Genomic DNA, 13715 nt, shown 5'->3' with positions numbered 1-13715 from the left:
ACATTGATAGGTTTCTGATTAGAACCTGCAAATTGAGCACGAAAACTAATAAGCAAAATAACTGGCTACAACGGTGCCAGTTACCTCCACAACACACTGCTAACCTCAGCCAATAGGCTGCCCAAATTCTCACATAAAATATTCCCTACCTATTCCTCACACTTTCTCTTCTATTTATAATCCCCCAATCACCTCTAACCCTCTCTTTCTTCTCCACGTGGCGTAATCTCATGATCCTAGGGCCCTAAGATTATCGGCTCCTTGAAATTCACGTTGTCCTCACAGTGAACGAAAATTAGAAGCTTGATCTTCACATGCTTGCCACACAGCCATTCCAACTCAGTAACACTCTCGATAGCCCAATAACAATCCATTTCCGAGGATGCAACTGTTGTTAGAAAATAAGGCACCGGAACCTTCCCAAGGTGTAGACCATCTCCTCATGTATTGCACATTCATGTCTATTATCAATACTTCAACTTGATTTGATGGCTTCTTGGGTTCAAGTGATTAGAAGACGTATAGACTCTTCGATTATGATGTTCCTTTGAAAACTGAGAAAACCCTATTTTCATAAAGAACTGCCCCAAAGTGAATTCCTTCGATTTTTGTTTCATTTTCCAGCTCCACTAGAAAGGACATTTGCACCGAACATGGAGTGTTGACCATGAGATGGTGAACTACAGCTCCATTGATGGTTGCAAGAGAAATGAGAAGCACCCTATTTATGTTGGTACAACTGAAAGGTTGATTTGGTTTTGGAAGCTTTGGTATCCCAAGTGTAAGCTGGTATTGCGCCGCTCTAGAGGTCTCTGGAAAGTTGAGCGATGGAATGGGGCTAGAAGTTGTCAGTGTCCCTTAAACTGAAGATCTGGCGGAGTCAGTGTCTTGAACCGGGAGTTCCGTCGAGAGCACCAGGCTTTTTCCGCGGCCAATGGTGGTTGAGGGTGCTTGGCCACTATCGATTGGGAGCCTTATGCCCCTCCCTTCGGCTCCTGGAGGCTTGATGGTGATCGATTGCTGGACTTTGAGCCTCTGGCTTTCTTTGCCCTTGGTTTTGCCCCTTTATGTGCAGGTAAGATGAGGAAGACGGAAGGAAGGGATGAGGGAACAATGTTGTTCTTGTATTGCCCTTGGTCATACTGTTTCACAAGTGGGTTGGAAGTTTTCTGGGCCAAGGCTGGGTTGGGCCGATTAATCCTTTGTAGAGTGCAGCTGCGAGCCGCTCTTTCATGAGCCAGATCCATTGTCTTCAATCATTGGGCTTTAGTGGGTCCTTCAAAGCCCATTTCGTCGTTTTATTGTATTGGAACCCATACTCCAATCGGCAGAGGGATCTAATAAGTTTGATCCACACTTGGAGCTAAATCTCCAGTCCATCCCTAACCCAATCCTGGACCATGTCTTCCCAAACAAGACTTGTAATCAAAACCCTACTATTCCCTTCCTCTTTTGCCGCTTATTGTGATTCACGCTCCCTCCTAGCTCTGATGCAATTTGTCGCCGGAGATCACCCCATTTCTGTCTCCACAAAGCCGACGAATCCTCCCTCTCTATTGCCCTCATCCACGGTGACTTTTCCAAAGCTTGTGCTGCCCAACTGAACACTTCTCTATACTGGCAAGATTTGAGACACAAATCAAGAGCGATTCCACCTTAATTAAACCGCAAATTGCTAGTCACTGGGAGATCCTTGCAACGAGATTCTCTTCGACCACTTGGGTGCAAGCAACGAACGGAGTGCCATTCTTTTACTCGGCTCTGGATCCACTAGTCTGATATCCCGTCACCTTGTACTTGCTTTGTCTCCTCGCCGATCACCATTCAACTCTGCTTTTGGAATCCCCTTTTGACTTTGGCTTATGCACCTTGTTCCAGAACCGCGCTCAGATCTATTGCTTGCCAATCACCAAAATGGGTTTTTAGGGCTTCTTTGAAACTCACCCAATCAAACACTGGCCAGTTCTTATGATAAACCCTCTCCAAAGCTTTTTCATCCAAGTGTTAGGGAGCCACTCCAGTTGATGCTCGTATTCAATCTGATGTTTCTAACAGAACAATATGACCTCTTTGACCCATTCTGATGCACTCCCTTCACCAGAAAATGTGGGTAATCCAGTCTCCATCTGTTTTCCTGCAGATTGAACGTGCTCAAATACCAACTTGATAAGAACCCGCGAATCGAACACGAAAACTATTAAGATTTATTTACTAATAAGCAAGATCACTAGTTACAATGGTGCCAGTCACCTCCACATCACATTGCTGCCCTCAGCCAATAGGCTGCACAAACACTCACATAAGATATTCCTTACCCATCCCTCTTTCCCCTCTATTTATAATCCCCCAATCACCTCTAACCCTCTCTCTCCCCCCCCCCGCCCTCCACATGGCGTAATCATGTGATCTCTGGGCCCTAACAGGTTCTCTATTTGTTGTTGTATATTAGCCTTTTAGTCAATTTTGTTATTATTATTTTTTCTTTTGGTTCAAACAATTTTGTTAATGTTGCTAGTCTCTATGTTGTGCCTTCCATTTTCTTCATGATAAAAGCCTTTATTTATTGGTCGATCTGCATCCCTGGTTTCCTGGGTTACATGCCATTTGTTGCGAATCTTACGCTATATAGTCCAAACTAATCCCTCAAATATCCGATGGCATCACATGTCTCAAAAACAGACACTTCTTTGTTTCATAGGTGACGTCGAAGACCCCAAAATTTTCAGACCCCAATTCCTAACCCCACTCCCTCCCAAAGACTACTCTCATCATGGTTTAGTATTCCTGTGTAGTTCGCTTTCCATTTTCATTTTCTATATTTGTCCCATATAATATTGTTGTTAGAGTTACTTCCTGTTTAACTCTTCTCATTTGAGCAATTTTCCACAGATCAATGAAGGAGATGGTGCATTTTATGGGCCGAAGATTGACATTAGTGTTTTTGATGCTTTAAAGAGGAAATTTCAGTGTGCCACGTTACAGGTTATTAATATTGAGAAAATGCATGTTTATCTCTTTGTATTTTTATGGATTATAGGCATAGATAAATGAAATTTCTTCAGTTCTCCATCCAAAGAAGAAAGAAAGAAAGAAATGGAGAAAACTGTTACTGACAATAGCTCACTGGGTTTTAGGTTTTTACTTTGCACTTTTATCTGGGGAAAAAATTTGATATCTTAATCTGTAATGATCATCTGTGTGCAGCTAGACTTTCAGCTTCCTTCTCGTTTCAACTTGTCATTCTCAGCAGAGGATGAAACTAAGAGGGAGAGACCTGTTATGATACACAGGGCAATCCTAGGTTCTGTTGAGCGTATGTTTGCTATACTTTTGGAGCACTACAAAGGAAAATGGCCCTTCTGGCTCAGTCCACGCCAGGCAATTGTTTGCCCTATTTCACAGAAATCTGAAGCATACGCCTTGCAGGTATGGAGAATCAGTAATGGATCTACTGGATATTATCTTGAATCTACTGGATATTATCTTGAACTTTCTTATTTTTCTAATTCAGCATGTCTTCTTGACTACGAGAATGGCACATATTACATTTTTTCTTACTAAATTCTGTTTACGTTTTATATTCTTTATTGCCTTATTGAGGTCTGACCTTTATTACTCTATAGCTGAGGCTTTTTTTTACTTTTAGTCCTTATGACTGCTATTATTTTTATCTTGTTAGTCATTCATGTTTTAGTTAAGGCACTGTGTAATGGCACTCCTGTAAGTGTATTTAGAACTTGTAATCTCCTTTAGTTTGCAAATGTATTTAATACTTGTAACCTTCTTTAGTTTGCCTCTTGGCTTATTCCAAAGGTTTCTTAAATTGGGGATAAGATGGATTTTAACAATAATTTTGAAACTGTCTAATCATTTTGATGCAAACCAAGAAGGGAGGGGCCATGTTACATGGTCTATTGATGAAGACCCAATCAGGGTTTTTAGAGCCTGCTGCTACAGGGAAGTGGGGTTCACTCCTTGCAGCTAGGGTTTCTAGTGTTTAGAGTCAGCTAGGGTTGAAGGTGCTTGATGTTTAGGTTTGGCCAGTATGGTTTATTAGGTCTGAATCTGGGTTTTCTGCAGATTCAGTTTCAGACCTAGGGTATGGGATCTCGGATGAACAAGTGATGACTTTTCTAGGGTTTGGGTGGGGTGGATCTAGGCTGCTGCTATAGTCAAAGGTTGCTGGGGTTGGGTTGATGCTTTGGGGGAGGGTTAAAAGGGTTTAAGGCTTTTAGAGTTTGGGAGAGTTCTAGAAGATTGCTGCGGGGAAGAGAGAAGATGGAGAGGGTTGGGGAGGCTCTAGGTTTGGGAATTGGGATGGGGATTGGTACTTACTCTCAGTAGCTTAGGGAAGGAATGTTGAACAAGTGCCGCCGCTGCTGGAATAATCAAATTGTGCTGTATAAGAGTCATTCTATGGCTGCCGCAGGGTTTCCAAGAGGAAACCCTACTCAGCCCATTCGAAACCTCCTTAGCTGCTAATTCTCTGCAAATTTTATTCAACCATCAAATCTGAATTGTTTACATTCAGTGGAGTTGAATTTATAGCCAAAACAAAAGAACCAGTAAAATTCGATCCTTAGGGAGTCCTATTTGAAATAAACCTACGATTAAAAAACCCCTACTCTAAATAGGACTCCAACTCAAGGCTCATCACCAACTAACTACAACTGAATTCAAATAAAGAAGTTTAGGGATAAAAAAAGGATTACTAACTACTACTAGGACTAGTCAGAGTCTTCTTCAAACTAAGAATCCTAGCTGGACTAGGACTCTGCCATATCTCACCAAGGAGTGATCCAATCCACAAAGTAAGAAAAGATTCGGAGTCCTGGTGAGCTTCTATTCCTCTGATACTAAGCTAGATGGGGTATTGCACCTAGAAAATGACCGGCAGTTGCTTGTTTGGCTCCTCGGGGGCTGCTGACCTAGGTCTTCTTGCAGCCTCTATTGGGGGGGGGGGTGTTCCTGATGGTTCACATCATATTTTCATCGTCAAAAGCTGTCATTGTATGTACATCATTTGAAGGACGGTTGTGAAAGATAATATTTATCCATAGTAGTCAAGGTGGCCAGGCAACCTATGGCGGCGGAGACTCTGATTGTTTTGTTGCTGAGCATTACCTTTCTAGTTGACCTTCATGTTACCTAGCTTTGGAAATTCTACAGTAACATTTGTGATTCCCACCATTTAAAGAAGCTCCACGGTATCAACACCATTTACAGATCCAACAGAGTTAGCAGAAAGGAGGGCAGTGCTCTTGTTTGTACCACTGGATTTATCTACTTTGGCCTCGGATGAGATGTCCGGTTGGTGACCAGTGGTACTATATGCACATTTTGGTTCAGGGTTTACCATTTTAAATAGATTCACAATATTAATGTTATTACAGATCAACCAGAAGCTGCAACCATAAAAGGGGGTTCTTTCCTCCAAGAACATGTGTTTTGAATCCTTCTGGCAGGTAAACCAGAGATCAGTGTCATCAATGGATGAATTATCACACTCGTTGAGCCTTAGAAGCCTACAATATAATTATTAATGCAAACTTCAATAAGCTGACGAAAGAATCTGAACTCCAACAGCTAGGTGATTCATGTCTTTGGTTATGGATTTCTTTCTTTGGTATGTAATAGTGATGCTAAAAATGGTGATGCTAAAAATGTAGGTTTAAGTATTCTGGCCATTGAACGTGCCTAGATGAATGAGCAAAATGCAGTAGCTCCACTCCTTGAGTAATTGATGTCATGAGAGATGTCCCTGGGATCTGCTCTAGGTGGGAGCAGAGGAGAGGCAAACATTGTTGGAGAAGCAGAACATATTTGGCTGACAAAAAGGCTGAGAAGCAAAAGCTCCTGTGGTGGAATGCAGTAACATCAAAAGAAACCACCATACAGAATGAGCGAATGAAAATTCCAGATATGAATTGCAGACAGATTTGTCATCCCCATTTCCGACCTTTAACACCAGCTTCCTGCCATTTCTGTCCAGAACCATCCTATTGAATGAGCCAATGAAATTTCAAGAACAAAATAACAGATTTGTCATTTCCCGTTTCTGACCACTAGACGAACTTCCTTCCATTGCTGTCCAGTTTCCTACCTGTGATGACCTCTTCTCCCTCCACTCATTGCTGTTTTGGGATAACATAATTACCTCTAGAGAATATCATTGGTGGTGTGTGCCAACATTATCTCTTGTCGTAGACACAAAGTGAAATGATATATTAATCTCTAAGGTGGCAAAGGCAGTGGGCATCAAACATTGGACAGGAAAGAGAAGGTGCAACTTCAACTGTAACCACCTTGGTCAGGAATAGAATATCCATCATTATTGCTTTCTTTAATGTAATTTCCTTTCTTTGAGAAAACTGGTAGTTCTACTCACTATTCTAAGATCTGGCCCAGTATGTTCTGATGAACTGACCTATCTACCAGTTGCCTAATCAGATGGACCAAAGCCAGTCTGGGATTCACAGTTAAAACTCGCAAACTCATTAAGTAGGCTGTCTGATTCGGAGGATTTGTCAGGTTACTCTGAGGAATTCTAATTTACCAGAATCTGAATAACACTCAGATGCACATACTCATGCACTTATGCATTTTTGGCGTCTTTCCGTATTTATATGAAGGTAACTTAACTACCAGGAGAAAAAGGTAGCTCCATTGCAAAGATGTATGTAGGAAGCTATTATTTTTCTCCTAGGTATTCTGTGTGACTATTGGTATGATCCAGAATTCTTAGTGATGTTATTTCACTTGGTTGATATATTTGCGTAGGTACGGGATATCATTCATCGTGCGGGTTATTACGTTGACGTTGATACCACAGATAAAAAGATTCAGAAAAAGGTAAATTGACTTGCTATTTACTCAGTGGGTGAGGGTGGCTGCAATTTAGTTCACTTTGTTAACTTGAATAATTTCTTTTGATTCCTTCCATTGCTGACTTTTTTTCTTGCATTTAATTTCTGGACAAACATTAGTAGTGATGAGAACATTTGTCCAGGCACCGTTGGGAAGTGAAATGGAAGGTGCCAAAAATGTTTCTGAAACAATTGAATGTAGTAGAACTGACAATTTTAAAGAAAGGATAAAATCTGTCTTAAATGCATGTGTGTGTGTGTGTGTTAGTTTGAAAAGATGTTAAAACATGGAAATCAAGTTGAGTTTGTACATTTGCATGTTTGTGCAAATGTTTGAGATGTCCTTTTCATGTGATTCATCTCTTATAATGTATTTTATAGAACAAAACTACCTGCTTTTCAGTTTGGGTATTATTTCTTAGTTTTTTGATGAATGGTGGCTTGTCCTACGGGCCTTCAACCTGAAAGCTGAAAGCTAAGATATAACTTTCAGAAACATTACAAATTGGTGAGCGTCTTATGTAGGAATAAGTAACAAACATAAGACAAAAAGGGTTTTCAAATGATCTGTTTGAAATGTGCTCAAGGGCTGCCTTGGATACTACAAGACCCTAATTTATGGTCGAGCTGTTGAAAAATTCTTGTCACTTCTGATTGAAAGACTGTTAGCACAAATGTTTGGTGAAATTTCGTCTCCCTGTGAAGATTATTTATCTTAACACTGCTAAAAATTATCTATTCCTGCTTTCCCATTGCAAAACCCCAATTGCCTTTTCGTTACCTTTTCTCTTCTAAATGGTGGATGTTTCATCTCATCCAAATGTATACAGGTTCGGGAGTCTCAGTTGGCTCAATACAACTATATCCTGGTTGTTGGCGAGGAAGAAGCAAACACCGGACAGGTTTTATTACACTTTTGTTTTTTTTTAAACATTGTTGGTGTATTAATATATGACAACATCATCATAGCCTTTTCCTAACTTAAAATGGGTCTGCTACATGGATCCTAGAAGAATCAACAAAACAATAATAAGCAGGCATGAGGTTGGTGGGGGCAAACGACATTGACACAAAGTCACAAAAACTGTAGGGTGCCATTGCTTCTTAGCTATGTACCAGTGTGTTCAATATGATGATTCAATATATGTGTCAGTTTGTTATGTATCAATGGGTTGCGGTTACCATTTGTGTTTCTGAAATATTAGAAGGTGCTATTGTGTTTTGCTGGTATAGTCTGTCATTGGCAGTTCCTCACATATGATTGAATTTTAGTCTTTATTTGACAGTATGACCAGACTTGATGCCAACCATTTAGATGTTTGAAGATATTACTTGCATCGACAGCTTTGTAGCTTTTTGCTTCATTGATGGGTTCACATGTTACCTGGTGCATTCAAGAATCTTAGGCCGAACCCATTTGCTGTATCAGTTGTGTATCCGTCTCATTTTGTACCTTGGTTGAAGGATACGATATGAAATATCTAGGGGAGCTGGATTAACTCTTTCTTTCCCATGTGGCTCGTGTCTAGAAGTAAATTATATTCAATTACATAGAACGAGAACAAAATCAAGCTGATCTGAATGCATGAATAAACTCTATGTAGCCAAAATGAGGTGCATCAAAAATAAAATAGAAAGGTATTAGCAGACAGTTAAGACTGATGACTCTGCTAGGGCATAGGGTTCATAGAATTCGACTACAAATACCATATGATGTTGAACTTGGTTCTAAAATATAACTGCATGAATCCAATAATCTTTTGGCTTCAGATTCTTTATTTTTTATTCAATTCTTCCTGATGCCTGCAGGTCAGTATAAGGGTTAGAGATAACAATGATTATTCTGTCAAAAGCATGGAGGAGCTACTGAATCATTTAAAGGAAGAAGTAGCTGCTTTCCATTAGTTCGCATATGGGCCAATTTTGGGAAAAGAGACGGAATGGATGGTAAACAGGGACAGAAGATGCAGTAAACTCGAGTTCAATCACATAGCCATTAGTTTTTGAACTACTATTGCTTTTTGTTTTCTTAATTTTTTTGTTTTGTTTTGTTTTGTTTTGTTTTTTTGTTTTCTTTGGTATTTATTTTCTGCTGCGCATAGCAATTGTGCTCCCAACTTTGATGGGTGATTCTAACTTGTTGGACTTGGTATATACAACAAGTAATTAGAAACAGAAGATTGTAGACACTCCACTGTAGTTTCTATGCAAATTTATGAATATCCATTGAAAAAATTCAGGTGAAAAGACTTCTCCACCTGGCTTGGTATTGCTGTTCATAAAATGCAGAGCGAAACTATGGTAAGCAATGTGTTTGAGTTGTTGACAGGCAGCTTAGATATTATTCAGCCATTTGGAACTTGAATACCCAGTACACACGGCTTTCCATGTTTATCTGGGTCTCTAGGAAGGGCCAGATGTAGGCACTCTTCTCAAATGTCAGAGCTCTGAGAAGTAAAAAAAAAGGGGGGGGGGGGGGGGGGGGGGATGGAAAGGAGGCTTAAGGAAATGCCCATCTTTTACCCTTCCCCAGTCTCGACATGTTTCTCTCTTCAGTCCTGACAGTGTTGAAGCCCTTATTTTCTCATCAATGAAACATATTGTGAGGGACCAGGTTAACTTGCTGTTCTGGGAGGTCTTTTCATTTGTCAGTTTTGTTATTTACTTTCTCACCTCCTGGTCACGAAGTTGTGCAGGATTTGATCAATGCTGCAGTAAAACTTTTTGAGACCTGTTTTATTTATTGCCTGAGCTGTGCAGGACAATTGGCCTCAATTGATTCTTTCTCAGGCTTGGAATTGGTAGTTGCCTTACAAATCCATTGATGCACTGCCATCATCAAATTGGGTTTCTCTAAAATGAGCTTAAGGTTGGTCACAAGTCCTTAATTCCTCTGGTTCAAGTTGTGTTCACTCCTTAATGGATCTAAAATAGTTGTTTTTATGCCAGGCTACTTAAAAAAAATGCTTTGATAAAGTTGTCGGTAATGAAAGAGAAAATGATACACATGACCATAAATATTTATTCATACAGATTTTGCAACCAAGGAGAGGAATTAAGTACAGTTGCATCCGAAATTGACTGGGTTTTCTGGGCTAAGAGATCCGCTACAGAGTTGGACTTCCTTCGTTCCCCGAAGTGTGCCTCTCCAAGAGACGGGTTTTTTTTGGGTGTGGTAATCTGATCCACTGTTGATCTTGAGTGCAGCATCAGTGTTAAATCTTCGTGACTCCTTGTGGAGGCGAGACCCAAGAACTCTGTTTATCTAATGGTCTTCTTGTTGGGCCTGTATTTGATCCATTGGGCTTTGCTGAAAGGAATTCATGTAAAGCTTTTTGCGGCTTCTTGTGCTACTCCTCTGGGGCCAAATTCTCCTTTTAAACGTGTAGTCATTTCTTGCAACCTATATGTACCAACGTAAAATGTAAGCATAGGCTTTGGGCTTTTTTTGGATTCCTTACTTGAGCCACAGCATTTAGGGACTGTCATGTTTTCAAACCAAAGATGTAATTGAAAGGGTCCACTCTCTGGAATTTTATAGCCGAGTGTGCTTTGCAAACTAGCAAGCCTTAGCAACTGGGCATTCAAAGATTATATGGGCTAATAAACTCATTCCTTTCTCCTCACCTTGCACATGTTGGGTCGATGGGGATGTTGATGTTTGTTATGATCCTAGTTAAGGGAAGGGGCCTATAATGGGGTGAAATGTCATGATGAGAGCTAGTCATATTAGGACTTACTAAGGATAGAAAGGTTATGCAAATAGAGAGGTAGCCCTACACTAAAAATGTAATAGGGTAATGTGTTTTGAAGGAAGGAAGAATTTTATCCCCAAACTCCTAGCCTCTCTATTCTGTGTTTCTTCTTCTTCCCCAATCCCCAATCTTCTGATTTCTACTCTCAACTTCCTCTAAAATTCTTCTGGTCTAGACCCTAAAAAATGGGTTCACAACAATGGTTCGACCTACCGGATCCGATGGACGGCCATATGCAAGCATGGAGAGCAGACCATCAAGCAAGTAGGGCGGAATTTCGTCACTCACAGAGACGATATTTAGTCTCATATCTTCGATGAACTGGAAGCTCGATCAACACTTCGCAAGCAAGGGAATCACTCCTCTACCTAGTCACTCACAGTTTGAGTCTCCACCAACGATATTACTTGGAGCAACCATTGAAGAAAATATGCCGGCACTGGTTACTGTTGAAGCACAAGACAAATCACAACTTGGGGTTGCAATGGAACCGCAGTTGGAGGTGGAACCTCAAGCCAATTCCTTGATGAATGGTTTCAATAGTGAGATAGATGTAGACTCAATAGTGGTGCTCAACATTTCCAGTATCGAAACCACGATAACTTCTCAGTCTTGGTTGGAGAAATGTCAGATTTGAGCAGTGGTGTCATGGCAGATCCAGGGAATAGCAAAAAACCTTAATCAAAGACCGGGTGGAATGATTGGAAAAATCCCAAGTAGACACCAGAAATTGTCGAGAAATTAGATCCACGAGTTGGAGAAAATTTCCCTGCAATCAACACTGAGAATGGGGTAATACTAGGGAGATGGAATCGAGCAATTACCAAGAGAAATCCCCAAAATAAGATCTGATCAACTACAGGATTTCGTTAGTGCGATGGCCAGAGTTACCTTTCAACAAGTAATCACCACCCGAGTAAGCCACGATCGGTTGCAAGGGCAATGGTTTGGGCGAAACTTCCTCTAGCAAAACCCCTTGGCCAACGATTATTAACATGACCAAGGGAGGCGGAAGATGGTATTGTTGGAAGAAGAGACGCCGGCGAATGACATCCGATGCTTCATGGCTAGTGGTCAATGGATGCGTGGCCATTATAAATGTTGGAGCGGATAGTTTTTTTGGGAAAATAAGAGGTGTTGCAGGCAGTGAGAAGAAGATGACAAGGGTAGCTTGGGAGGGTCGATACATGTTCATTTCAGGTTGGATTACTCTAGGTTTGGATTGACCTAGACTATTGGCTCAAGAAGCTGAGCTACGAAAATGGGCTTTATGGGTGATGGGCCCTAGATGTTTGAGTTATGGGTTGAAGTTTCATGATTCAAATCATGGGAAAATTAAGAATGTTCCTACTTGGCCCAACCTAACTAGTGAGTTGGTGCCCATGCATGAAGAGGCCCAAAACCCTAACGGCCCACTTGCAAAGCATTATGGCCAAGGGCTTGATGGGAAAATCCAATCTGCACCTCCATCTTCTTCCAAATCAACAACTTGGGTGTTACCTGTCCTGGGAAGGAGTTGGTAGTGGTGTCCCAGTGTCCGACGCCCCTAGCGGGATTCTCGTTCCTCCGGCAGAACAACAACAATGTTCATGCTGCCGATCGGTTGACCTTCTCAATGCCAATGGAAAATGCATTGTTTTATTGTGTGAATGACACTAAGACCATGGTTCCCAGGCGATTGACTCTTCCTCCATCGACAGCCTTCACTAGCACTTGCCTTAATGCAACCTTGACAGAGAATTGGGAGATAAACCTGATAAGTCTTCTAAGTTCAAGCGAAGGTGAGGTGGTCAACATCGGTGAGGTAATGTTTGCTACCATTCTTACATCTTGCATTAATCTAACCATGGAGTCATCAGCTGCAAGGCAAGCTACGAAAGACTGGACTCTTGAAAGAATGAAAGACAAGGTTTTTCTTGCAGTGAAGAATAAGAAGGAACACGAGAAATTATTGAACCTGGTTGCTAACTGGTTCATTGTTGTGGAATTGGCCAACAAGCAGAATGTTTGATGCGCGAGCTCAATGACTGGTACTAGTCATGTCAGGACTATACAAAGTGAGATTAATTTGGAGGGTGTTCAAAAACTGCTGGATGATACTGACACAACTAAGGCTTACCAAGATGGAATAAAGGTGATATTAGGGGAGAACCTAGCGGCATAAGATGAAGAAACATTTCTGGTTGCTTTTGCTTCAGTGAAGAATGGTTGGGCTTCTATTGGAGAAAAGGAAGATGATGCAGTGCACATTCCTATGAAAGATGGCAAGGTCATAACAACATCCTTGTCGATTCCAGAATCATGCCTAATCAAGGTGAGAGTGGTAGGTTTCATAGAACCATGGAAACTCTGGGGGAATGCCCTTGTTGCTTTTTGCCTTTTCCTCTACAAGTCAATGACATATGTGCATCTATTTTGGCTACTCTTCTACATAGTGTTTTTGGTGCCTCCATGCAGAAAGTCAAGGCAGTTTCCATGGGCAATGGTTGGCGCGACGTGTGCTTTGGCAAAGACACCATGGCGGAGGATCACAGGGAGGAAGGATCACTTGGAGGCAATGAGGGAAGTGTTCATGTATGGACTCCAGCGCCGAAAAGCCCTCGACCAAGAAGAGAAACGAGTTCCAAATCCAGCAGCAGTAGCGAGGGAGAAAAATAGGGTTGCCATCGTAAAGTTGTTTCTCATTTGGGAAGAAGCAGTCTAGAAATGGTTCTGGGTTGGACTGGTGGTTAAGAACCAGCTTTGGTTTGATTTGATGGAGCCAATGAACTTGGATCAAATGATGCAGTTGGGCCAAGACATTAAATCAGAAAGTTAGGCCTCACGGACTTTGCCATTGGTCTATCTAAAAGGATGTTACAAATGGGCCTTGAAGTGGCTTAATGCACCTAGCCCAACAAGTTGTCTAGGAAATATACAGTCAGCCCAGAGAACCTATGAGCCAATATTAAGGAATTATAATGAAGGGCATTATTGGAAGGGTACTATTCATTATTGTTATGATCCTAGTTAAGGGAATGGTCTATAATGGGGTGGAATGTCATGATGAGAGCTAGTCATATTAGGGCTTATTAAGGGTAAAAAGGTTATGCAA

At 41.2% G+C, this 13715-nt stretch overlaps 1 protein-coding gene across 1 annotated transcript in view; it reads left to right on the top strand.

Annotated features, from left to right (window-relative positions):
• Positions 1–9147, top strand: part of LOC149029389 (threonine--tRNA ligase, mitochondrial 1-like) — a 28587-nt gene extending 19440 nt beyond the window's left edge. The window contains exons 17-21 of the mRNA XM_089141732.1: positions 2890–2982; positions 3205–3426; positions 6781–6852; positions 7697–7768; positions 8676–9147. Coding sequence (XP_088997858.1) covers positions 2890–2982; positions 3205–3426; positions 6781–6852; positions 7697–7768; positions 8676–8771 — 555 coding nt within the window. The 3' untranslated portion in view covers positions 8772–9147. The remainder of the gene's footprint in view (positions 1–2889; positions 2983–3204; positions 3427–6780; positions 6853–7696; positions 7769–8675) is intronic.
• The last annotated feature ends 4568 nt before the right edge of the window (positions 9148–13715 follow it).

Source organism: Hakea prostrata, chromosome 1 (genome assembly GCF_041222555.1).
Source record: "Hakea prostrata isolate BN-2017 chromosome 1, UWA_Hpros_2, whole genome shotgun sequence".
In the NCBI taxonomy this organism is placed as follows: domain Eukaryota; kingdom Viridiplantae; phylum Streptophyta; class Magnoliopsida; order Proteales; family Proteaceae; genus Hakea; species Hakea prostrata.
Note: the sequence above shows the minus strand (reverse complement) of the source record. Positions and strands in the feature narration are given on the sequence as shown.